This window comes from Saccostrea cucullata, unplaced genomic scaffold (genome assembly GCF_032062105.1).
Source record: "Saccostrea cucullata isolate Sc308-1 unplaced genomic scaffold, CSIRO_AGI_Scuc_v1 ctg1437, whole genome shotgun sequence".
Classification (NCBI taxonomy): domain Eukaryota; kingdom Metazoa; phylum Mollusca; class Bivalvia; order Ostreida; family Ostreidae; genus Saccostrea; species Saccostrea cuccullata.
In genome coordinates this window covers 4,124-30,916 of record NW_026939655.1, presented here as the reverse complement: position 1 = coordinate 30,916, position 26,793 = coordinate 4,124, and the positions used below count along the sequence as shown (strand labels likewise).

The window sequence follows — 26,793 nt, the reverse complement described above, 5'->3', positions numbered from 1 at the left end:
TTCGGCTCAGGTGAGCTAATAAATGTCAAGTATTAGAACAAGGATCAATGAGTGGGTATTGAATTATACTGTGTGAAATATATAGGGATAGTATTTTTTAGAAATTCTTGACGCTATGTTTTGACGTTATATTGCCGTTAATGTGCTCCGTGGGTATTATATTATAGAAGAGTAAATTTACAAATTTTGATAAAGCAAAGAATACAATAAAACACACAAAACTTATTTACAATCACCCTCTACTACTTTAAACAAGTAAAAAATATAAGTTTTACATTTTGAGAAATTAACGGAACAATTTCAAAAAATACTTTTCAAATTTTTGAAAAACATTTTTAAATGTTCTTTTAGAGTGAAAAAGTCAATTCCGATGAGGAATGCCATCACCCCAGTAATAAGAAGAACACCAAAGGACCCTATGTATTGGACAGAGGGACGGCGGTCCATGACACTGATCTTCTTCCGGACACTGGCGGACAGTTGAGCCTTGTTAACCGTCAACTCTTCCTTCATTTCGGCGATGACGGTTGCTAGTTCATTACTTGTGTAATTTTTCACTTCATTTACTCTATTACAAGGACACTTACAATCCGCTGTCAAATATATGTATGTTTCAGTCACAATTAAAAGACATTGTAAGTCTAATCTTGCTTCAATATAAAAAATTAATCATTAAATAGTAAAATAGATACCTACCAAGTTTACAGTCTTGAAAACTAACAGCTCCCGTGTGCCTGGTTGTGTAATTTTCAGGACAATGATAGCAATTGATATGACTTCCACTAACGTTTTTGTAGGTACCCAATCTACATGGATCGCAATTCGTGGTTGTTTTGTTATACTCTTTACCGATTGGACAAGTTTCTAAAAAAAAAAAATGAAAGAGGCAGCACTTAAACCATTTACTATCATTAAGAAAAAACGTCTCCACATCAGTGAAATATTCTGGAGAGGGACGTTAAACAGTATACAATCAATCAATTAATCATTAAGAAAAAAATAACATGTAAGTTTGTTTCTTTCATTTTAATTATAATCTCTTCTGGTTGAACACCATTTATACAAACGTATCTGTTTCAACGGATATGTATGGGCAGCGGAAAGGGCAAAAATTACCATAATGAGAAAACAAACAATTATTTTAATTTCAATGATCATAAAAACTTAACAAATGATATACAATGCATAATCAACAGACCTTTTCGCAGAACAAGTATACATTAAAGCATAACAAACGAACAAGTACGTAACAAAAATACATGAATGCAAAACCAACGATCATCTTTGCAGTACAAACGTACATAGATACACGACAAACGAAAAAAAACTTAACCAACGTGCACGCGGTAAATCTAGTCTTCCCGACTCCCTGGCTCCCGACGGTATCGGATTTTTTTTTTAATTTCTTTTTTGTCGGTGCACAGAAACTCTGCAAACTTCTCAGGCACATTTTCTTTTTAAATGAATTCAATAATATGTAAAAACTTAATCAAATTTGCGTATTTATTACTGAATCATCAGTATCACCTTCAAAAAGCGGTAAATGTAGTACTCCGTTATAATTATGAAAATCAAAAACGGACATCGATACAGAGAGACGTAAGTGTCGTAGATAGTAAAGGTGCATGGGCACAGATTTGAAGTTAATATTTTCTGTATAATATTACGACATGTATATTTTAATAGCATTTCACACAAAAAATATATTAAAAATCTTATTTCATCTAAAAGTTATTAAAACTTCAAATTTTTAGACGGGTTTGATTGACACATCCTTGCACTCTCACAAATTTTAATTTTATTCTTAATACTTAGGAAAAGTGGCAATCTTGTTTCAATAACTTTAATAACTTTAAGACGAAATAAATTAACTTCAAATCTGTGTCCATGTATCTTTAAAGATATTTAAGGTATTGATATTGAGAAGATATTTCTTCTCAAAAAGATTGAATTAGTATTTCAGTGAAAATTGGTGGTGTTAATAAAAAAATGAACAATTAAATTCTATAAAAATTCATAACATCAAAATGATTTGATTTCAAAAAAGATTTTTATCAAATTCTTCATAAAAATAGCTAAATCTAACATGGTAAAATAATGCAAAATGAAAGTACTGCATTATTATACATTGACGTAGCATCGTTTTTAAAAGGAGGGGATAACCAAAGAAAAATACAAATTGCGCCGACAAAAAAGAAATCGGCAAGAAAAAAAAACGGGACCGTCGGGAGCCGGGAGTCGGGAAGACTAGATTTACCGCGTGCACGTTGGTTAAGTTTTTTTCGTTTGTCGTGTGTTGGTTTTGCATTCATGTATGTTTGCTACATACTTGTTCGTTGGTTTTGCTTTAATGTATATTTGTTCTGCGAAAAGGTCTGTTGATTATGCATTGTATATCATTTGTTAAGTTTTTATGGTCATTGAAATAAAATAATTGTTTGTTTTCTTATTATTGTAATTTTTGCCCTTTCCGCTGCCCATAGATATGTTTTCCATTTCATGACTTTCAGAACATTGAGAATATAGCACATAATCTTGTCCTTATTAGCCTAATTGTTTTTAATTAAGGTGAAATATTGATTCCATCTTCATGATCAAAATTGTTTTCTCTTTAATTATAAAATAAAGCGGGATTAACTATCGAGATTTAAAAAATTAAAAATGAAAAGTGATGGCAATTCAGTACTGATACAGTTCTCCGCTCCCGTGGAATTGGTCGTCTCTCCAGCAGGGCATGCGGTACAGTTCCACTTCAGTGATTCCGGAAGTGATTCGTCCTCACTTGAAGTATTCTTATAAAAACCGATTTCACAAGGTGTACAAGTACCATCCTTCAAATATTGACCATTTCTGCAGTGGTCTAAAACAGATTAAAAAGAAAGGCTGAGAGACCATTGGGCCACAATGCTCACTGTAGACACATTACCTTTCTGAAAATTTTTACATAAAAATAACCCCATATTAAGGTAGTCCGATCCTCAGGGTTACAAATGTATAAAATTAGCAGTTAAGTAATCAAAAATACTCATAAAAGTATCTCTGAATCCACAAAGTTAAGTAATTTTATCCACAATTTTTCTTTAAAGTTAAAGATCAAAGTTAATCATATTATATAGGGAAAATTGTCAAATCTCCAATATTTCGCAGAAAAAGCGAATTGGAATATCAGCTATGCATTTTCTAATTGCAAATTGATCAACAAATATATTTTAGGTGAAAAAACGATATGTATCTAGGTATTCAGAGAAACTGTTTTTAATTCTTATTTGGTATTTTCGTTTTCTATTTCCATCATGTATTCTATAATACAAAGTGTAAAAGGCTTTTGCTATCATTGCAAGACACCATAAATCACTTTTCATTTCATATCATGCTTATAAGCATTGGTATCTAAGGAGAGATTCAAGAAAATTTTATTTCTCTAAAACTGTATTAATTTTTTACCCTTTTATAGGGTAAAAATGTCAACTTTTATAAGACCTTTTCTAAGATTTCCAAAGACCTTGAATCTTATAAAGATGAATAAAATGAAAATTGTTGCATTAAAAAATTTGATTTTCAAACTTAATTCTAATGCATTTCAAATTAAGGAGGCTGGCGGGTCAAATATTTAATCTTAAATTAACCACCAGATTTAACTTATTTTTTTTAGATATGGTATATTTAGCTGTCAACTATCATTTGGCAATGAAAAAATTCATATATTTTAGTTTTAAAATTTTAACATTTTGTATATCTTTATATGGAGCTCTCCTTTTAAAGGAGATTGAAATAGTCTAAAAATGGCTGCCACCCCCTAGCCTCGTTAAATGTTAAATTTTGGATTTAGCCTTCCTGGCTGAGGATCGGATATCCTTCAAATCATAAAATTACTAAAAGTTATGATTCATTTAGTTTTAACTTTCAAATATTGAGGCTAAATATGGTGAAAGGTTAACTTCATGAAAATTTGAACTTATGACCTTTATTCTCTAGGTTCTGTATATTAAATACTGAGTAATTTTTATCATCGAATACATACTTAGACATTCTTGTCCTCATTCTAAATAAATTTTAATACTCATCCTATAGGAGTTCTACCTTTTATAAAATGAAAGAAAATAAAAGGCTGTTTAAGGTTCTCGTTCTCATTTTTTCCGTTGCAATAAGAAAATATTTTTTAATTATTTTTAAAGTATTACCTTAGACAATAAATGACCCCCCCCCTCCCTAATGAATATAATGGCAGTGTCCATGTTTTGCTAAAGGAACCCCAAAATATGTGTCGAATCAAAAAGCAAAATAGGGTTGTAATAAAGATTCTGTGAAAGTCTCATTAAACTTCATTCAGTGGTATAAGAGGAGTTGCGGATATGGGTACCCCTAAGCGTAACAGACAGACGGACGGACATACTGATTACTATATACCCTCTAGCTTTCCAAGCGAGGGATGTAATAATAATTGGCTTTTCCTATCCCTTCTCCAACCATTCTTCTGTTTTGAAATCTAATGTTCTGAATTAATAATTATTATGATCCCCTGGGTATTTTTAAATTGATATGACAAGTATATTGTGAGTTGCACTTCCCTTTGACTGTTCCATGCATTCAAGTTCACACAAGGAGTGATACCTAAATATCTCGAGGAAGTCCCATTCGCAGGACCTTCATTGAGAAGAAAACCCCCCAAAATAACCATTTTCCCCTTCAAAGGTACATGTATCAACATTAGGGATGTCAACGAATAGTCGACTATTCGACTGTCAGTCAGATGGACCTACTATCGAATAATGAAACAACATTCGAATATTAAATAAATCCAAGAAAAGGGGTGATAATGAAATTTTTATCTCAAAATTGGAAAAAAGGTCCTTCCTCAAACTATATAGCTGTATAGTGTACGTCCTCAGACGAATAAGAGCTCAAACACAGTTACAATATATAAATAATTTTCCACATTGTATATATGGAAAATACAGTAAAAACATACCGCGATAATTGTTTTTCAATCACTGACTTTTTTTTTGTCATTGTACGTAGTAAATTATGCAACGCTATACTGGACTATGAAAATTATTTAATTCAATAATTGACTTGTACCAATTATTTATTTATAAACTCTAGGAATTTCAAATCCTTTGGAACACACACTATATGTATAGCCGTAAGGTTTTAAAGATAGATAATTCTTAAAACAATAATCTTACATAAAAACATTTCTATAAATAGCTTGGGCAATTATTAACTGAACAAACAGTATTTAACATTTTCATTGGAGGTGTGGATAGTGTGTGTTTACAATTCCCCTTTTCCAATTTATTTCAATTTTCCAATTTATTTCAATTAATAAGGTTTCAAAAACAATGTGCTATATTAAAAAATAAATACTCCGAATAGTCGACAATAGTTCGAATAATGCAATCGAATGTTCGACTAAGGAAAATTAATATTCTGACATCCCTAAAAAATATACCCCGAAAACAGGTAGTTCCATACTTAGCTAGCAAAGCTTTTCACCTGAACAGATAATTCTAGGTACGCATTTACACACATTCTTTTATTTAAAAATGAATTGATATGTAAACTCTTATGATAAAGACACTATATTTTGTACAATCGGCAATGCACTTTTGATAGAAATTCTATTAAAATATTACCTAGGCATTCCCTGCCTCTGATGCTGAATGTAGTTTTCCCATCTTCACATTGTGTACAATTCCATCTTAGATGAGAAGAAAGAGAGTGATCCAAACTAGATGTATTCTTGTAAAAACCAACAGGGCAAGGAGAACAGATTGTACCATTTAGGAACATTCCTTCAGCACAATTATCTGAATAAAAAATTGAAGAAAAAAAAACAAGATCAGATTTAAGAGATCAAAAGCAAATACTGTTATTTACCTTTTATTCACAAAACTGGTGAGAGATTTTAACGCCCAAAAATGCAAATACCAAATAGTGAAAACTGTATGTATTAAGGAAACAGCAAAATCATATTAATGGGAAAGTAAATTTAGTCGACATGCAAGTTAGTTTATGTACTACATGTAAGTGTTCATGTAAAGTCTTTATCTAGAGAAAATTTATCGGGATCTTTGAAAAATCGTATCGTTTCAGTCAGGAGACTTTAAATTATGACCTGAAAAAGTAAGATTTGGTTACACCAGGAGCAGAGATTTTCAATAGTTCTTAATTATCTAAAATTGGCTCTTGAGAAGTCGTAGAATAAGAAAACCTTTCAGACACTACACGCCAGACGGGCGGATTTTGGATTTTTTTTTCAAAAAGTTCATTTAATCCTTTGGCTCTGGTGAGCTAAAACACATGAATTAAGTTCAGAACGATCTAACTGAATGTAAATTTTTTTAATTCAAATATTTAGATAGTATTGAATATATTAGATTTTTTTTTGTTACAAGACATAAGAACATGTTCAACTCCACGAGAATATATTACGTGTAGCAAGTACAGAAGTTCCCAAATGTGTACTATTAATACAGAATATTTTTGCGGAAATAGCTTTTACACAACAGATAAAAATGATACAATTTTTTCCATTGATTTGTTTATAAACTTTGTGCCGACAGATAAAATATATATTTTGCTTTAAGATTTTTATATATTTTACCTATACATTTTGATTGTTGCACAGAGCCCTTTTCAATAGTTGTTTTGTTGTTTTCACACATCGTGCAGTTCCAGCGTTTGTCTAAGGGAACAGACAAACGTTGACTCGACATTGGTTTGTAGAAACCTATACCACAGGGCTCGCATGTCCCCTGATCCGTTAAGCCTTCTCCCTCTTCACAATGGCCTAGATGTTCAGGTATAAATAATATTAATATCTCTGTCAATCCCAATTTCCATTTTTTTAATACAACGATTATTTGCGATGAAAAAAATAAGTAATTGATATTTTTTTTTATTAAATGAAAATACATTTCAGGAAGTTCCATTCACAAGAACTGTTACCTTTAATAATATACTACTAATTTTGATTTTTACGATTAAAATATACCCAAACACAGGTAGATCCATTTCCATGGACTTCCGTACGTTAATTATGCTTCTCTAGTAAAGCCTTTCATCTGAACAGATAATTCTAAGTAAACATATACACACGCACATTTACTTAAATATTACATAATATCTAAATTCTTTTTAAAAATGCAAACTCTTTTTTACAATCAGCCCTGTACTTTTGAAAGAAATTTTTTTAAAAGATCACCTAAGCATTTCCGGCTTCCTATGCTGAACGTAGTATTCCCATCTTCACATTGTGTACAATTCCATCTTAGATGCGAAGAAAGAGAGTAATCCATACTAGATGTATTCTTGTAAAAACCAACAGGGCAAGGCGAGCAGATTGTACCATTTAGGAACATTCCTTCAACACAATTATCTGAATAAAAAATTAAAGAAAAAACAAGATCAGACTTGAGAGATCAAAAGGAAGAAACTGTAAAATGCCTTTTACTCACCAGAACTTAGTTAAGAGATTTTAAATGTAAAACAAGATGTGTTTGTGAAACACTATGCGCCCGGCGTCAACAAAGTTCGAAAAAGCTATATTTAGTATATAAGTCACAGTCAAGGTCACAAGGTCATTGACCTTGGCTTTGTTTGAAAGAACTTAATTAGTGGAGTATGCATACTAAATATAAAGTCCCCATCTCCTATGGTTCAAAAGTTATGGCAAAAAGTGGAAAAAATTATTTTTAGCATATAGGTCACAGTCAGGATTACAAGGTCATTGACCTTGGTGTTGTTTGAAAGAACTTAATTAGTGGAGTATGCATACTAAATATGAAGTCCCTATCTCCTATGGTTCAAAAGTTATGACAAAAAGAGGAAAAAACTTCTTTTAGCATATAAATCACAGTCAAGGTCACAAGACCATTGACCTTGATGTAATTTGAAAGGACTTTATTAGTGGAGTATGCATACCAAATATGAAGTCTCTATCTCTTATGGTTCAAAAGTTATGACAAACAGTTGAAAAAGCTATTTTTAGCATATAGGTCACAGTCAAGGTCACAAGGTCATTGACCTTGATGTCATTTGAAAGAACTTTATTAGTGGAGTATGCATACCAAATATGAAGTCTCTATCTCTTATGGTTCAAAAGTTATGACAAACAGTTGAAAAAACTATTTTTAGCATATAGGTCATTGACCTTGATGTCATTTGAAAGAACTTTATTAGTGGAGTATGCATACCAAATATGAAGTCTCTATCTCTTATGGTTCAAAAATTTTGGCGAAGGTTAAAGTTGGCAACAGACAGACAGACAAACAGAAAAACAGATAAACAGACAAACAGACAGGACAAAAACAATATACGCCCGGGATCTATCGATCCAGGCGCATAAAAAATTACCAATGAGTAACTGAAAACTACTTGTATGAAGAAAATACCTGAATGATCGATATACCGTGAAAGAATCAAGTTAGCTACTGTACTACATGATACTCTACATGTAACGACAAAATTAAGAGAAAATCAATCTTTTAAAAAATCGTCTCTGAAAAAAACCCCACAAGGACTGAAGACTTGAAATTATGCCCTGAAGAAGTAAGGTGGAGTCACATTCATTTTTTCCCATTAATTCTTTATTAACTTTGCATTGACAAATAAAATAAATATTTGCTTTTAGATTTTTTTCAATCTCTTTTCAGATTATTTACCTATACATTTTGATTCTTGTAAAGAGCCATTTTCAATAGTTGTTCTGTTGTTTTCACATATCGTGCAGTTCCAGCGTTTGTCTGAGGGGATAGACAAATTGGTACTCGATTCTGTTTTGTAGAAACCTATACCACAGGCCTGGCATGTTCCCTGATCCGTTAATTCTTTTCCTTCTTTACAATGCACTAGATATCAAAGTAAAAAAAAAACTTCTATTATAAGCTCTGCGTATCCCAATTTCCATTTTTTAATGCAAAAATTACTTAGTACGGTGTAATGAAAGAATGTATAATATTTTTGTTATTAAAAATTACATATTATCAATACATGTCCATGTGTATTATGGTTCCTCAGTTATTTTTATAATTTTACCGATACAATTTTCCGTTATTGTTCCAACGTCATATGTTGTCAGCCTATCAGGGCACCGTTTGCAAAAGAACCTGTCTGTATTGTTTAGGCTTGTATCATTGGCTGATACGCTTTTAAAGTATCCAATCAGACAAGGTTCACAAACTCTACCCCTCAGTTCCATCCCCTCAATACAAGCAGCTGAAATCATGTTTACAAGACTTTAAAATTCGATATCTGACTCAATTTGAAATATAAAATATAAATACAGTTACATAAAATTTAATATATCAACGGTTATATTATGAACTACAAATGGTACAGTACAACTGACATTATCATATGTAACCATAGTTAACCATGTATTTTAAATATCTTGAACTCATCAAATGTAAATAATTTATCAGATCACATTCTTCATTTCATTTGAGCATTTTTATAACTCTTTCTTGTGCTTTATCCCCGGTTATAGAGAAGATAGAATGAAAAGAAAATAGCACCCACGAACGCATTGGTCCATAGTAAAGCTTCCTTGTTCAAATGTAGTATAGTTTTCACCACAGGAGAGACATTTATCAATTTTAGACTGGTTTTCTCTGTAGGTTCCAAAGTCACATTCCATGCAAATCAGAAACTCGGTTAATTGTTGTCCACCCTGGCATCCTAGGGCGAAACATTGCATAAAAGGTATTATTTCTATTTGAGATATTCACATTTACATAAAAAACTAAACGATAAAAATTAAAATTGTTATACACAATTGTTCAAGATACCCTTAATTTCAAAACTGATTGCAGGATTGCTATCACACTTGCAACAATTTTGCCTCCATTTTAATGCCCAAACATAATGTGCTAAAAGATATATATAATTGCTGAAATGGCGAAAAAAAATGGTGCAAAAATCTCCCTGTAGATAGCTGTTACCTTTACAATCTTCGTTATACGATCCATCTAGATCTATGTCGTGAAGGGTTACCACTTCACTGGGATTTTCTGTTAAAAACAGGACATTCCAAATTATATATTTCATTAACATGACGTACTTTCCATTTTTTTTTTTATGGAAAGTAATATTTAAACCATTCTTTATTTTGACATTAGCTTGTATAATCCAATCTCAAGTTATTCTCTCAAAGTGACGTGAATACATGTACGTGCAAAGGCTATTTATATTGGGTATTATTATATATTTGCTAATATGATTCCTATGAACCTTCGACAATGAAACCACAATATTCCTCATCTGTTAGTCCATCCTTGTCATTATCTATGCCGTCTCCAGGTATCTGGTTTCGATCTATAGAAGGCTGCAAATAGCAAAAAAAATAGCAGTTGACAGTTACTTGAGTTATAAAAGATCATATAACAAATCGAATACATTAAATAATTGTTTAATTCAATGTGATACGTTCTTCAAAAAAGTAGATCATATTGTTTTTTTACATTTAACATGAGTCAACAAGATTCTGGAAGTAAAATATATTTAAGGTAGATTTTTTCTACCATTGAATCATTTTCTTTTTTTACATTCAGTAATAATTTGTAATCTGTGGCATCAAAACATAAATTTAAGAACTTGGATTTTTTTTAGCAAACCCCAAACATTTTTTTTAACGTTTTAGTAAATAAATAGCTGATTCAAGTGTACTCAGAGACTGATCTTAGAACTGTTGAAGAAAAGAATGGAGTCGTACAAGGCGAGGGCAATCCCCCGCTCTGAGAAAAGACATTTCTTAATTCTAAAAGTTATTTTTTTTTTCAAAATTATATTGTTTATATCAACTTTTACGCATTTGATTCTGTATTTCATTGCTTTGATATTTTATTAATAATCTATTTTTCACTCATGTTTCGAAGGAGGCTGGGGTGGGTCAACAAATTAACCACCAGATTTAACTTATTTTTTTAGATATGATATCTTAAGCTGTCAACCTCTCATTTTGGCAAAGAAAAATTTCAAAAAATTTAGTTTTAAAATTTGATCATTTTCTATATCTTCATATGGAGCTCTTCTTCTCAAGGAGATCAATATAGTCTAAAAATGGCCCCCCATCCCCACCCACCCCCTCCCAGCCTCTTTAAGATATGTGAAAACAAAAACGAAAAAGCTTCCCGTACGATTCGAACTCTCTCCATAGCGCAGGGTTTGGTCCGAGACCGACCGCTTTAACCACGCTACGAAGTACATGTACGTATATGCATTATTGACGTCTGTCGGTGTGATTTCAATAAACTGGTTTGATGAAGCGTACATTTTTTTCAGAAATTTTCGATTTTCATATAGAATGGGTTCAGATTCCATTTTTTGGACAAATGAAATAGATTTTACATTTACGTTTCCATCATTTAAGCGTTAACGAAGAATGGAGACTTGACCAATTCGATCATGTTCTAAATTCATGTTTTATAGATCTAGTACACCCACTAAATATGCTGTCGACTTTGAAATATATACTATCAAATAATAAGTCATTTTAATAAAAAAAATTGATACAATGTTTTGAAGATGACATTACTGGGAACATGATTTTAGAAAAATATAACTTTCCTGTGAATTTTGAAAATTGAGAAACATTTTGTCTCAGAGCGGGTGATTGTCCACACCTTATACGCCCTCTTTCTTTATAAAATTCATATTTAATTTTTCTTTTCTTGTTTTTTCGAAATTACCCACCACAAAAATAATGCTTACTTTGGCCCTTTGTCCTTGGATATTTGAGCGATGAGGCCAACCAGAGTTTGACAGATGATAATAATTTACATTAGAGACTGTTTGGGAAATTTTCGTTTCATCAGTCGGAGTGAGAATGTTATATACTGGTGGTAAATAGACAAAATTGTATCCAGCTGGACTAAAAGGTAGTGCATTAAAATTTCCAGTGCTATAATTTTGCTTAAATTCAGCTATCACGTGGACTGGTTTACTGCTTGAAAAAGAATAAGTGAAGTCAGAGTTATCTAACGCTAGTTCCACTGTATATTGTTCACCAGCATTTTCAAGCAAAAAATGTTGTCTGAAACTACCCAAAGCCTGATTTTCATTTCCAGACAAATTTACCACGGTATTGCCATCTGTAGCCACGAAGAATAACTTTTCATTCTGTAAGTCATTTGTTTTTATGATCTTGTACTCCGTTCCTCCCATAGAAGCCGGTGGTAGAAAATGTATCAGATAATTGTTTGTTGTAAAGCTGGCACACATGATCGCTACAGGATAATTTGCAACGATGTAGCTTCCATCAATAATATTATGCAAAGGCTGTTGCACTAAATGTTGTCTTAGTGGATACTTCCTATATTCAGCACCATGGACATAACTAACACTTGTACTATTGAATACGTTGCTTGCAACACATTGGTTATGGCACATTGAACCACTATAACAAGGGGGGAACATAGTAGTATATTCTGTTCCCAAATTACTGACAGGAGGAACAAGAAATGAATTAGAACATGGATCTACTGAATCACATACAAAGTTACACATCAACGATAGTTTTTGCGATGATCTTGCTTTTATTATCAGTGGTTTGCCATCTGGGATGTTTTCAAAAAGATACCAATTTTCAACTCGAGTCTGTGGTTGCCATTGTCTTGTGGCGGTCGAGTTATACCAATACATGATATCGGTAATAGAAGTTTGTGGTTCAATTCTGCATCTAACTTTTGATGGTATATTGTCAAATCTTGGCAAGATAAAGATCTCCCTCACAGAAGATGCAGCAACTGAAATAACAATTGTATTAATTTCTCATTTACAGGATAACCGATGGTATTTATATTTTAACATTAAAGAAATTGATGTTTTAAACGTGCTTACCATTACTTTTACAGTCGAAAGCGCCTTAAAATATAGAAAAGAAAAAATATTATTATATCATGGTTTTGGGATATTTTTGTAGCAAACATGTGTATCATATAAACAAGCAGAAGTCTCTGTGAGGACTGTAGCTCTACTGGTTTCAAATAAATTTCTATTTTTAGTAACCACGGCAACATCGTTCATCGAAATCAAAAACCGATAAAAAGAATAATGTATCTTAACCTAGTCTACTTGTGTGTCAAGTCATATTGAAATCAATCCAAAACTGTGGGAGGAGTAGCATTTTTAAAGTATTTCAAAGAAATTTCTATTTATGTAACCACGGCAATATCGTTCATCAACATCAAAAACCGACAAACAAAATTTGTTAATCTTAGTCTAGTCTATATGTGTGCCAAGTTATATTGAAATCAGACCAAAACTGTCAGAGGAATAGCATTTTGAACAAGAGGCCCATGGGCCTTATAGGTCACCTGAGAATCATACAACAACTTCCAAACGATTGAATTTGGTTTATGTTTTAAGGTAGATGCTTTGGCATTCTTAATTTTGAAAGAGGCTGGCACCATTGCTAGTCTAACCGGGCTAGGTGGTCGTTGCCATTTTTAGGCTATTTCGATCTCCTTTAGAAGATGATCTCCATATCAAGATATACCGAAATAATCAAATTTTAAAACTGATATGTATGAAATTTTTTTGTCAAATGCAGACCTGCCTACCCTTTTCATTGCGAGGGTGTAATTTCAGTACATTTTTAGTGGAATTTCAGAGGTTAAAGCGTAATCAATCGTGTTTTCCTTTTTGTTTTTTACTATACTTTATTTTCTTTCAAAACAACCGAAATTGTATATTACTAATCAAAGCTGGTATAACGTTTTCTTTTTCGAATCATTTATTTGCAAATGTGTTGTAAATACCTGTATCCTATATCAAACTCAATTCAACCGTAACCCTTACTGAAGCATTTGATCAATCTGTATCAGATCAGTTAAATGAAGGCTTCCGTTTGCATGTTTATACAAATCGTATATTACGATATTGGACTTTATCTTTTTAACACATATTTCTCTATCTTGTTCTAAGCAATGTGAAAATAAACTAAATTGAGCATAAAAATGGCTGTACTAATTACAATATCATTAAATGGTTAATGTATGTTATGCCATCTCGTCTTCTTTCGAATCTTCGCCATACCAGTTTACATGTAAGAGCAAGGTATAAATATTACGAATGTTATCGAATCCATCCTCTATTAATTATTTTATGAGAACTTTATTTCAATTTAGCAGGTTGTACTTTAACTCTAAATTGAGTCGTTCAAAAAAGATTTTAAACAAAAAATATAAAAAGCTTAAAGTGGCGTAAGAGCGTAAATTTGTTGTAAAAAGCGGAAGAATTACGCCCAAAGCGGAAGGGTAGGCAGGTCTGCAAATGATAGTTGACAGCTAAAGATATCATATATAAAAATGTAAGTTATATCTGGTGGTTAATTTATTTTTAATTTATTGACCCCCAAGCCTCCTTAATACCGATAGGCAATTTATGGGAACAAAAAATGCATATTAACTAATCAGTAATGTTCAGCAATAATCAGAAGTGTCCCATCCACACATGAACCCCTGACCCTAGGTCCACACATTGCACAATTTTTGAAAAGGCACATTTGCTTATCAAAAATGTTTGATTGATACCAAGGAGCAGATTTCAAACAATTCATTTTCAGTATATAAGTCGAGTCCCCCCCCTATGGTATCCGTGACCCAGGGGCCTGGAAATTCACAATTTTTGAAGAAGAGCCCTTGCACATCATAACTATATATATGTAGGTAGTTCATTTGCTATTACGCAGGGACAGAGAAGAAGATTTTCAAAGAATTAATGCATTTTCACTATACATGTATAATCATTATAGAACCCCACCCTAACACCAGAACCCTGACCCTGGGGCTATGGAATTCATAATTTTGGTAGAAGCATTCTTGCACATCATAGCTCTGTTCTTATTTGTTCTTATTTAGTTTACTTAATACCTAGGAGCACAAAAAAGATTTTCAAAGGATTGATGCATCTTTCACTATATAATCAATAGAGCCCCACCCTAACCCAGAACCCCTGACCCTGGGGCCAGAAAAGGGACTCTTACTTATCTTAACTATGGCCATAAAATTCATAATATTGGCAGAGGCACTCTTGCTCATCATAACTTTGTACTTAGTTTGTTTATTTGATACTCAGGAGAAGAGAAGAATTTCAAAGAATTAGTGCATTTTTCAAAAAATTCAATGGAGCCCCGCTCTAACACCAGAACCCTTGACCCTGGGGCCCTAAAATTCACAATTTTGGCAGAGGCACTCTTGCTCACCATAACTATGCGCTTAGTTAGTTTATTTTATACCTAGGAGCAAAGAAGATTATTTAAAAAGATTTAATGCATTTTCACTATATATTCAATGGAGCCCCACCCTAACACCAGAGCCCCTGACCCTGGGGCCCTAAAATTCACAATTTTAGAAGCAGCATTCTTGTTCATCGTAATTATTATTTGAAACCCAGGAGCAGAGAAGAAGATTTTTCAAAGAAATAATGCATTTTCAATACATAATCAATGTAGCCCCACCCTAGCATTAGAACCCCTGACCCTGGGGCCATGAATTTCTCAATATTGGTAGAGGACTAAATGCTGATAATAATCATGCCAGCAGTTTGACTGCTTGATGTCCCGGAGTAAAGATGAAGGTTTTTAAAGATTGTACTCTTATTTTAGTGGTTTTGGCCCCACCCCCAGGCCCCAGGGGGGCAGGGACCATGAAATTCACAATTTTTGTTCCCCTTCACCCATAGATGCTATATGCCAAAATTGGTTGAAATTGTTTCAGTGGTTTCAGAGAAGAATCTGAAAATGTTCAAATGTTAACGAACTACGCACGACGAACGACGATGGACGAAAACAGATAGCAATAGGTCACCTAAGTTTACTCAGGTGACCTAAAAATCGATTACAGACTGGCAGACAGGCGGACAGAAAGACACAGACAGACAGACAACGGATGACGGACACCTTACTGACCAGTAGAGCTACAAATGGAATGATTATAAAACACATATAGATTCCCAAGCGATTTACTAACAGTGTGAATAAGGAAAAGAATATAGCAAAGAGAGAGCCATCAGTCAATCTAAACCAACCTAGTTTTTCACTTTCTAAATGAATAATTTTATTTTGAAATAAAAAAAATTGGTGGGTTTATTATAACCCGCATGAAAAGCGGTAGGTTATACAGTGATTGGGATATGCGTCCGTCCGTATGTTTGTCCGTCCATTTCCCTATGGGGTACCCATCTCTTATCCGGTACTTCTTTACACCGCTGGGGGTAAACTTTCACAGAATCTTTGTTACATAGTGCCATTGTGACCTCCTAATTTGCTTTTTGATCGGACACATATCTCGGGTTTCCCATAGGAAAACATTGACACTGCCATTCTTTCTATAATATTGAAGGGCACACATCTCTTATCCGCAATTCCTCCTATACCACTGAATAAAATTCAATGAAACTTTTACAGATTCTTATTACATAATACTTTCTGATTTGACGTCTCCCAGAGCAAACATGGACTGTGCCATTATGAGAGGCGGGATGTCATTTAGTGAGCTCTGTGCTCACAATACCTTAAATTTAAAAAAGAAATAATGTCACGTACATCAGCAGATTGTAGTAGATTGATTTCAATTTATAAAGGGTCAAGAAACGTGGTGACTAACTTTTCAATCGTCAACACTTGTTTCAAGTTGATGAAACAAGAATATAAACAGACAACATCCTCCAAAGGCACGGCCTGGAGTTAGCATATGTTGCTCTTACCTACACGACTAAAATGGGACATCACAGCAGAATATCGAGATGCCATAGATATTTAGAGAAAAACTTGCTGATGTCGAAAATTCTTTTAGAATGATTACGAACGTATGTTTTATATTCCCATTTAAAAGTAATCGTTTTGAAGTGCCTACACCAATAATTGATTAATTTTTTTTTTCAAATATATATATATATATATATATATATATATATATATATATATATATATATATATATATATATATATATATATATATATATATATATATAAAATCAATCATAAAGCAACATACCATGAATATGAAACATTAAAATTCTAATAGCAATCAAAAGATGATGGTTATTTTTTTATGCCCCCGTAAACGAAGTTTCGGGGGCATAATTTTTGTCGTGTCCGTCTGTCTGTCTCTCTGTCTGTTTGTCTGCAAAAACTTTAACCTTGCCCATAACTTTTGATTTAGTGGAGCAATGACTTTCATATTTCATATGTGTATTCCTTGTGACAAGACCTTTATTTGGGTACCACCAAATTTGACCTTTTGACCTTGACTTTGGAGTTTGACCCACTTTTACATGAAAATTTCAAAATTTTACTTTGGCAATATCTTTTGAACAGTAGACACCAGGACATTTATACTTCACATATATAATGTTTGTTAAAAGACCTTTTACTGGATACCAACAACTTTGACCCTTTGACCTTGACCTTGTAGATTTCCGTACTTGTGAAAAAGCTTTAACCTTGGCCATAACTTTGAACGGTAAGGGATAGGACTTTCATACTTCATATATGTAATCCTTGTGAAAAGGCCCTTCATTGGATACCTAGAACTTTGACCCTTTGACCTTGACCTTTGAGATTTACCTACTTTAAAAAAGTTAACCTTGACCATAACTTTTAAAGAGTTAGGGCTAGTACTTTGAAACTTTACATATTTGATCCTTATGACAAGACCTTTCATTTGATAACAATAACTTTTACCCTTTGACCTTGACCTTGGAGTTTGACCTACTTTTTAAGAAATTTAACATTGACCATAACTTCTGAACAGTAAGGGCTAGGGCTTTCATGCTCTACATGACTATTTTATGTGGCAAGACCTTTCATTTGATACTAATAACATTGACCTTTTGACCTTGACCTTGGAGATTTTTGTACTTATTAAAAAAAAAAACTTTAACATTAGCTTACTTTCAAAATTTAACAATTGTTTTCTAGTGAGAATACCCTACTTTTGGTACCAATTAATTAAATTTGCATTTAAGAAAAGCTTAATCTTTGCTATGTTGCCATACGGGGGCATCAGTGATTTACAAACACATCTTGTTTTTTTTAAAAAAAGGAGTCGCACTTTCCGCAATATAAAATATTAGATAGCTTTATAAATACAATTATAAGGGGAATAGTACCCCTCTTTAAGGAAATGAAATATGTTTATTTAAAGCAGAAAAGAAACGCACTCATGTCTAAACTCACCCAAAGGCGATAAATATGGATTACCTGCAGAAAGAAAAAAATACCAAAAATGAATTTAGATTCATTCATTGCAATCAAATTGCTCTTAACGGGAGCGGGTGTAAAGAAAAATTGACATCCTCATTTAACATGATATTTTAAAAATAACTCATGACATATATATCTTTGTGTGGTATTTTTGAACACATTTTCTATGATCAAATTTTAGTTCTCCAACATTTCTCAAAATTCGGTATATAGACATGTGCTTAAAATTATTTTGTTATTTTGAAAAAGGAATAGGTTTCAAAATTGGTAAATATACCAATGTATACAAAAAAATCGTAAAGATGCCAATAAACAATATAACTTACTTAAGTCACTCCATAGATTGGCATCTAAAATTGAAATTATAAGAGTAAGTGATTTTATTTGTTTAAAATTGTAAAATTACAAATACTTCTATTTTCTTAGCCTTTCTGCTTATTGATGAACATTAAGTATTATTTTATTTTTTTTGGAAGACGCAGAACCTGGAATTAAATCATAATGCATCTTTTTCTTTTAATATCATTACACAATGAGGAACAATTCTAGTAGCTTTAGATTCAATTGTATCAACATTTTTCTTTTGTCCATGTCATGTATACTTTTATTGTAGACTATGCACAATGAAGTGCAAAGATGGATATATAGTTAAATCCGAAAGTGATAATTATTTGTTTATTTACATGCTACTGTTACTTCTGTCAATAAACTGTTTATTATTTTTTAAAGCTATGTAGAAATTGCAATAATAAATATAAAGCTTTCATTAAATATATGACAAAGTTTAACATACAGACTAGTACTGACGTAATTTAAAATATTCTTTTCAAAAATTAAATTTTGTATTTTTTAAATTCTTGCTTACAACAATCGTCTTCATCAGTTTGTCCATCCCTGTCATTATCTATTCCGTCTCCAGGCACCATTAGGGGCCAGTGTCGCTCATTCTGAAAGAGGTATCAAAAGTAAATTTAAACAATATTATCAGAATATAATCTATACGATAAATTTCAGCAAGAAATCACTAGTTAAAATTAATGTGTCTATCTGATTAAATATTCTTAAAAGTTCCGAAAGTGAAAAATTAGAATTCTATTACTGCTGCTTTTTATTCATTTTGTTACAGATCAAAGAATGAAAAAAATCTATACCTATATTTTCATTGTCATAGCATTATCATCATAATTAAAGAACGTTTGAAACGACACATATATATGTATTTATATGTGCTGAATCTGTTAAGATAAAAACTTACACTATCTTCAGTCTGGTTAAATCCACAGAAAGTGCCTCCAAAACGTGATCCATCTCTGTATAAACTACATCCAAATATCCCCGATGGCGGAGAAAGATCTCCTCTATGTGCAAAAAAATGAGTGAGAGGGGCGTTATTGTCATTTTCTGGCTCGTATGTGATATTCATATAAGAATGGTTAAATCCAGAATCGTGATTTAGAGCGTCGTAATCGGTGTTAAATGTTATTGGAACATTGATTACCATAGCACTTTTGTGAGCAGAATTCAAAACAAACTGAGTCACAGAAACTGGTTTTGACGAGCGTATTGTCACTGGTTTTTTACCGTCTATTCTTCTTCGTATATTTTCGTATTTGTTTGGTATAATCACGTGATCATACCCCGAGATATGAACAAAGGTATCGGGCTGAGAAGTAACTATGCTAATTATGTCACCGTATTCATTTTTCCCATAAGGCACTACGGCATAACGTGTTCCCCATTGGTTGACTGGAATGAGCTGTTCGACCATAAACTCAAGATTAAAGACTGTATTTTGTTCTAGTGAGGAAAAACTTGCAGCGTATGCTATAATGTTACCAGATGCACTAATGTGTGCCCCAGTAATATCGCAGTTAAAATCCAGTGTAGTTGCTTCCAAGCTATTAAGATTTACAGTTATTGTTTTATTCATGCATACTCTTTGAGTGTAATTGTTTATATCCGGTAGAACTATATTCACAACGATGTCAGAACTGGAAGGATTTCCTAATCCTATGAAGCTTTTGCCTGTGACATCAATATACACTGAGGCAACATACTCCAATCCCAGGTGCTCATCTTTTAATATATTAAACATCTCTCCTATTGATTCGTTCCCCAAGATTCCATACACATCTTTTTGGGAAATAACTTGATAAATTTTGTTTGACTCATAAGTACAGTTTGGAAAACATTGTAATGAAGTACAGCTGGAACTTTTTTCACAAACACATGAATCTGACGTTGACTCTATGTATTTACTTTGTGTCCCGCTGAATCCAACAGACATGAAAAATAGAGAACGACCTTCTCCACCTAAAGCAAAAACAAACAGATATTTTGAAACTGGAATTCATTAATGCACTTATTTTCTAAATGAATTTGAAATTTGGCTAAAAATTACTTTTTTCCTAATATTTTGATTATGCCTCCATGGATAAAGATACAAGGGCATACAAGTTTGGTCTGTGTGTCTGTTTTTCCACAATAAAGTCCTTGGTCATAGCTTTTATACGGTTGATTCTTGGGTATCATATTTCAATAGCTATCTTTGTTTACCAATAAATTGAATCATTGATCCTGACTTTTGACTTTAATTTTTCTTAATTTGTAGAAAGTTAATATCAGCTGTAATTTCTAAATGCCATAGTTTTGACCTCATGAGCCTGACCTAAGAATTTTACTTGCATTTAAAAAGCCTGTTTATGATATCCATACGGTGTACAGTATTTTACGACAAATTTTGTGAAACAGCCTTTCATTGATTCCATGTGGCTTAAGTTTTTATTGGAATGAGAATTTGGATGGTTCTTGGGAACGTAATTTCGTGGGTAACTGCTTATGCAGGACATGACCAGTCGTTCGTAAGAACCAGGAATCCACAAACATTAACCCCCCCCCCCCCCCGACAATACTGATATTCCACATACTTTGCTAAACTTGTTTACCTCTGCCTTTTTGAGAATGATGGACGTGTTTTCCAAATACATTTATGCATGTGGAAATTTTGTTTCTTGTATCTTTTTATGAAACTTTTCATTGTATGTACATGTAATTGTTAATCAAAGGTAAAGTTGGGTTATTTTGTACACTTATCCCTTAAAAACTATTATCACTTTATTATGATGAAAACTATCTCGACACAAAGATATCTAAAGAGAGATTTACTCGTATCCTCTAAATCAGGCGAACACTCCTTAATGGTTAACAGTTTTATTGAATACAGCATACCGTATATTTGTTATGTGAGAATAATTCAATGAGCTTTTTGACCGAGTCTTGAAAAATCCAATTTTCTGCACATAAAAGTTTGATATGGTACAGTGTGTATATAGTTTTCAAAAATCATTCATTTGTAAGCACTTACTGGTCGGATTTATTTAAATATTAAGTGTTTGCAATTATACATTTTTTTTTCATTTTTTATCCCAAGAATGTTTCAAAAAGTTCCTTCGATACATGTAAGTGATATATATAAAATACTTTTCAAAAATTGATTGTATTTGTTAATAACGGTTCTTGAAGAATTTTTCACTCATTTCTTGCATTAATAATTCATGCCGGTGGCATAAGCCTGTTTTGAAAATAAGCCGGTCATGACAATTGTCTAAAGTTAACGTAAATCACAGTTTATAAAATGTTTATTATAAATATTCCATGACATGACATTAAATTATGATTCGATTCAAAATTCAAAATAAAATGTTTACAACTATAATAAAAGATATAAAAAATTTTCTCAAAATCAAATATTTTAAATTTACTTACATTTTTGTAACCCGATACTATGTGCACAATATTAAATGTTTGTTAACTATAAAATATTTCAATTTAATGAAAATTACATTTTTTATAGCTAGTGGAATGTCTTTTTTGAATCACTTTCACCGCTTTTGTTCAAAAAATCACAGCCAACTTCAGTGTCACCAAATGAGTAAAAAAATTCTCGAGAGGGAAGTTAAACAATATACAATCAATCAAAAAATTAACTTGCCGTGCTTAAAGATAACTGAAATCATGCACTGATCAAAATGTACATAATACACACACTGGATGATAGGGTTTTTTTCTATTACTCTTGAAAAGGGAACAATTGAAACCGAAATATAAGTATAGAAATACTGATCGATAAATCCCATAAATCAACCTCCAAATACAAATAATGTTCAAACTCTGAGCTGGGGTCAATATTCAACAGGGTCAATTTTTAACTTGTGGTCACCATGGATAAGAAAAAAATATCAAGCTGTTGAAAAATGAACCCGGGTATAAATTCAACGACTTTTGGTCTCAATTTTCAACGGAGAAAAAACTCCCCTGGTTCAATATTCAACGTGCACATGCTTGTCCGTTATTTTCAATCTTTTTCTTCAATATTCAACGTTACACCGGCTCGATGGGCGGAGTTACAGAAAAGTGTGGGTTATGTACAGAAAACCCACGCTTTTAACAAAAGAAATCGCACCTAACTATGGTACAATATTAAATACAGCATACCGTATATTTGTTATGTGAGAATGATTCTAACAGCTTTTTGACCGAGTCTTGAAAAATCCAATTTTCGATCAGAACAGTTTAGAAAGGTATATATACGTACCAAATACCAGTATTTTAGCACTTACTATTTATTCTCTTGTTTTGCAATTATTGATTTTTTTTTCATTTTTTATCCCAAGAATGTTTCAAAAAAAGTTCCTTCGAAACATGTACATGCATATATATACAGTATATAATTATGAAAGCAATTTTCGTCCCCAATACCATACATTTTTATTGATATCAGAATTATTTATTTCAGAATTATCTTACCATTTGGACAAGTATTAGGAGGTAAATTGCCTTTACAGACACTCAAAAACAGCATAAAAATCAGGACGATGGCCATCTGTGGGAAAGATTTTTTAAAAAATTAAAATATATATTGAAAAAGCCAAGTTGACACTCGTAGTAGTACTTTTAATAATCAAAATATTGATATATGCATATAACCGAGTATGATTTCACTGGGTCATTAATATCAGACATAGATAAATTGGGACCTGAAATAGCCTTGTATTTTGACTTTATTGTCTTTTATTTATTTAGGTTTTTACCATTGTGTTTTACCATTGTGTCTTTTGCATTCTGAAATAATCTAAGATACATATATTGTTCATTCACTTTTGTCATTAATGTCGTTCGAAAAAAAAAGGATTTTTAAAAAGTTTTTCATCCTTTAAAGAGAACTGTAATACTTCCTTGTGGATTATAGACTCAAGGATATTTCTAAACGAAGCCAAAATGGACTTGAAATTACCCCCCTATCTTGGATTCCTTAACTTCCTAAAAAACCTTACAAAGATTCATAACAGGTTCCGGTAAATGTTCTTCCAAATCTCTTCCTTTTCTCTTCATTAAAATTTTAACAGTAGTGAAACTGCCGGAGTACTGTACAACAATACATTCGAAAAATGTTATGAATCAAATGTGAATACTAAAAAAAACTCCATAGAAACTAGGAAACTTGAAATCAGAAAAGGTTATAACGTAACAGTAGTATTCAAATTACAATACGAACAGGGATTGAAAAGATTCTGAACAGGTTAACAAGTTAGCTATGATAATCAACATTTAGAATCAAATAGGAATTCCAAAAGATAGTGGAAGTCATGATAGCAAACAATACTTATACATTGCGGAGGAGGAACTCCATCATCGTTTTAATATTAACTTGAGAGTACTTTATATAAAGACTGAGGGCTAATATCAACAAATGAATAATTAGGTGACCATTGTATATTCAGCTGTTTATGAATCCAAAGGTTTAGAATGCATCTTTTTTTTAACTTATCTTCAAGAATGGTTGCATGACAAGTTTTGATGTACGTTACTAACTTTTGAAAAAAAAAATCATTTTTAAGTTTAAGTGAACCCCATTTAATAACAATAATAATAAGTTCGTAAAGATGTTGGCCACAGTTCCAAATAAATGCATGAAAATACAGAAATACACAATGATTAAGAATCACATTTACCTTTGTTATTAAAATTCTCGGAATTTTTTTTTTAATATGAATTGCTGTTATTTCATTGCAATTATTCAATTTCGAAATTCATTTCTATATGTTCCGTATTTACTGGACACCAAGAACAAACATAATCGTTAACTGTCTCCATTTCCTTTCTTAATAGTCACTCACTTCAGCCTCGAAGTATCAGGCGGACCAATGGGGGGTGGAACACTTCAATCTGAACACGTTTTTACTATATGAAATGTTCGTTGAAAAGAGATACTACCTTTTTTTGCACAGCACAGTCAAAATCAGGGTTATGTAGATATGTATCAGGAAAAATTTGGTAATGGAAAAAGTAAACAAGTGGTGGCATCTCAGTATGAGTGAAAATTGTCCAATGAACGTTAAAATTAACAAAGTGTTAACAGACATTTTGTACTCAATCTCTATAAATATTTAATTTCTGTAAATTTATGGAAAACAAGATCCACTTCTAGATAATGGAAATTTACTTGTTTTATTAAAATGTTACACTGTCAAGGGAATAGTTTGAAAAATACCTGTTCCAGAGCAGTCTCAAGTTCTTACGCCAGGTTGTTTGAAATTGTTTTATATTGACAAAAACTTTTCAATCAATAAACAAAATTATCCTGATGAGAGGAGAAAATCTTTCACAGATGTTCTGTATGTACACATGTATACAAGGAGATATTCAATCGATTTTAAACGATTTAACCAGTAAATTCTATGATTGTTGAAAAGTAACGGTTGTCATTAACAGCTTATAATTAATTCATGAGTTGAAATATCAACAAAATGAGTTTATAAACCATCTTAAATGAAAGAACGATTTGACATTCAGTTAGTTTGATGAATAAAATGTGATAATGACTCAATAAGTGATAGATTTTAAATTGGCGTTGATTCATACATTTAGTAACAATATTTCCAAACTTAACTATTTTTTCTGGAGTATTGACAAGACATACAATAAACACTTCTCATAGGAAATCATTGACGACTTTGAATTGCAGAAATTACATGTGTTATCAAACTTTTATGTTGTTTAACGTTCCTCTCGAGAATTTTTCACTCATATGAATATGCCACAATATTACAATTTACAAATTTTGTCTTATGCTCGGCACCCAGTAGCTGCAGAACTCTCTGCTTGAGAAAATTTGGACAGATAAAGCTTTATCTGTCCGAATTTTCTCAAGCAGAGAGCTACCGTTCTGCAGCTAGGCACTCAGGACTATTGAGCAGTGATAGATCTTTTTCGTGCCAGCACCTACTCCGACACAGGGCCTCGGTTTATATGGTCTCATCCGAAGGACCAGTCTCCACGTCCCACAGTGGGATTCGAAATTCGCAACTCTATTACAGACTCTTTAACCACTGCGCAACGCGGACGAATCAAGGAAAATCAAAGTATTACACTAGTTAGTATTTAAACAATAAAATGCTTTCTTTGTTTGTTGTTACTGGAATGAACGGAAGCAGCTGTTGCAGAAAAAATACATAACCCGCGTAAGCGGGTTATGTAAATTTTTTCTGCAATTGCTGCGACCGTTCATTCCAGTAACAACAAACAAAGAAAGACATTTTATTGTTTATATTTATATCTGTTTAAATTATCATTTTAAGTAGGATTAAAATATTAATTATTGTGTTAATGATGCGAACGTCTTTGTACGTTTCATTGATGGAACGGCCACTGATCAAGAAATCTGTACAGGTGATATGCCTAATGTAGTTTATGCAGGGATGAACGCAATTGGTTTTCTTAAGAAATAAAGAAGAAAATATTCAGTGGATGTAAATATAAAAAGTTAAACCATGCCCTGATTCGGTCATATGTTTCGTAAACCGAATGAATTTCGTCGAAAATGACATACGCATCATATTTTCTCCTCATTTATATCTGCACTTTGAAATAAAAAAAATTGTCCTTCTACTTTCGCTACCTTAAATTAATTGATAAGTGAATGCCCTACATATGACTGATTACTTCGGAATTGCTTTCGTGTGCATTTTTAAAAATTCATGCCTTTGGCCTATGTTGGATATTATACCGTTAAGTTTGAGGCTCTGTTGCCCCTGTTGCATTCTGTAATTGCTTTCTTTCTTTCGCAAAAAGCTCAAACAATTTAGCAACCATTGGCTTATGTCATATCTAAGATAACAACTTTCAAGGACTGTGTGGTTTGTTTGTTACTAATACTAAGCTTTGAAAATTAGCATTTTTTTTTTCCTTTATTTAATTTTATTTATTCGAGATATTTTTCTTATTTTCTACATTAGATTAATTACACGATGTAGAAATTGATGTTTAATTAATAAAACACAATAGATTTTTTTTTAATTTCTAGGATCTGTACTATCGTCATTTTAACTAAGACATGAAATTTAACGAAAAATAAGAAAATAAGTAGAATTAATCATTATAATGAGCGTACATAGTCTCTATCATATTAAACATATATTTATATAAGCAAATAGGCCTACTTACGATACCTTTATGCTGCCCTTGCGGAGCCAGGTGATAACTCGCTCTCTTTTTTTCTGTATGCTTGTTCACTTGACAAAACTTGT

The 26,793-nt window shown here is 32.2% G+C and overlaps 1 protein-coding gene across 1 annotated transcript; it reads right to left on the bottom strand.

The window, feature by feature from the left end:
- Positions 1-225: 225 nt before the first annotated feature.
- LOC134253517 (uncharacterized) lies at positions 226-26,793 on the bottom strand. The gene is made up of 18 exons (XM_062736040.1): positions 26,711-26,793; positions 23,015-23,090; positions 19,464-20,521; positions 19,074-19,155; positions 18,535-18,558; positions 18,182-18,205; positions 11,713-12,746; positions 10,234-10,327; positions 9,945-10,013; positions 9,523-9,681; positions 9,040-9,219; positions 8,667-8,852; positions 7,208-7,381; positions 6,608-6,793; positions 5,637-5,810; positions 2,687-2,860; positions 697-864; positions 226-593 (listed from the first exon to the last, which is right to left on the bottom strand). The coding sequence occupies exons 2-18, from the start codon at positions 23,088-23,090 to the stop codon at positions 301-303; spliced, it is 4,155 nt and encodes a 1,384-aa protein (XP_062592024.1). The 5' UTR covers positions 26,711-26,793; the 3' UTR covers positions 226-300.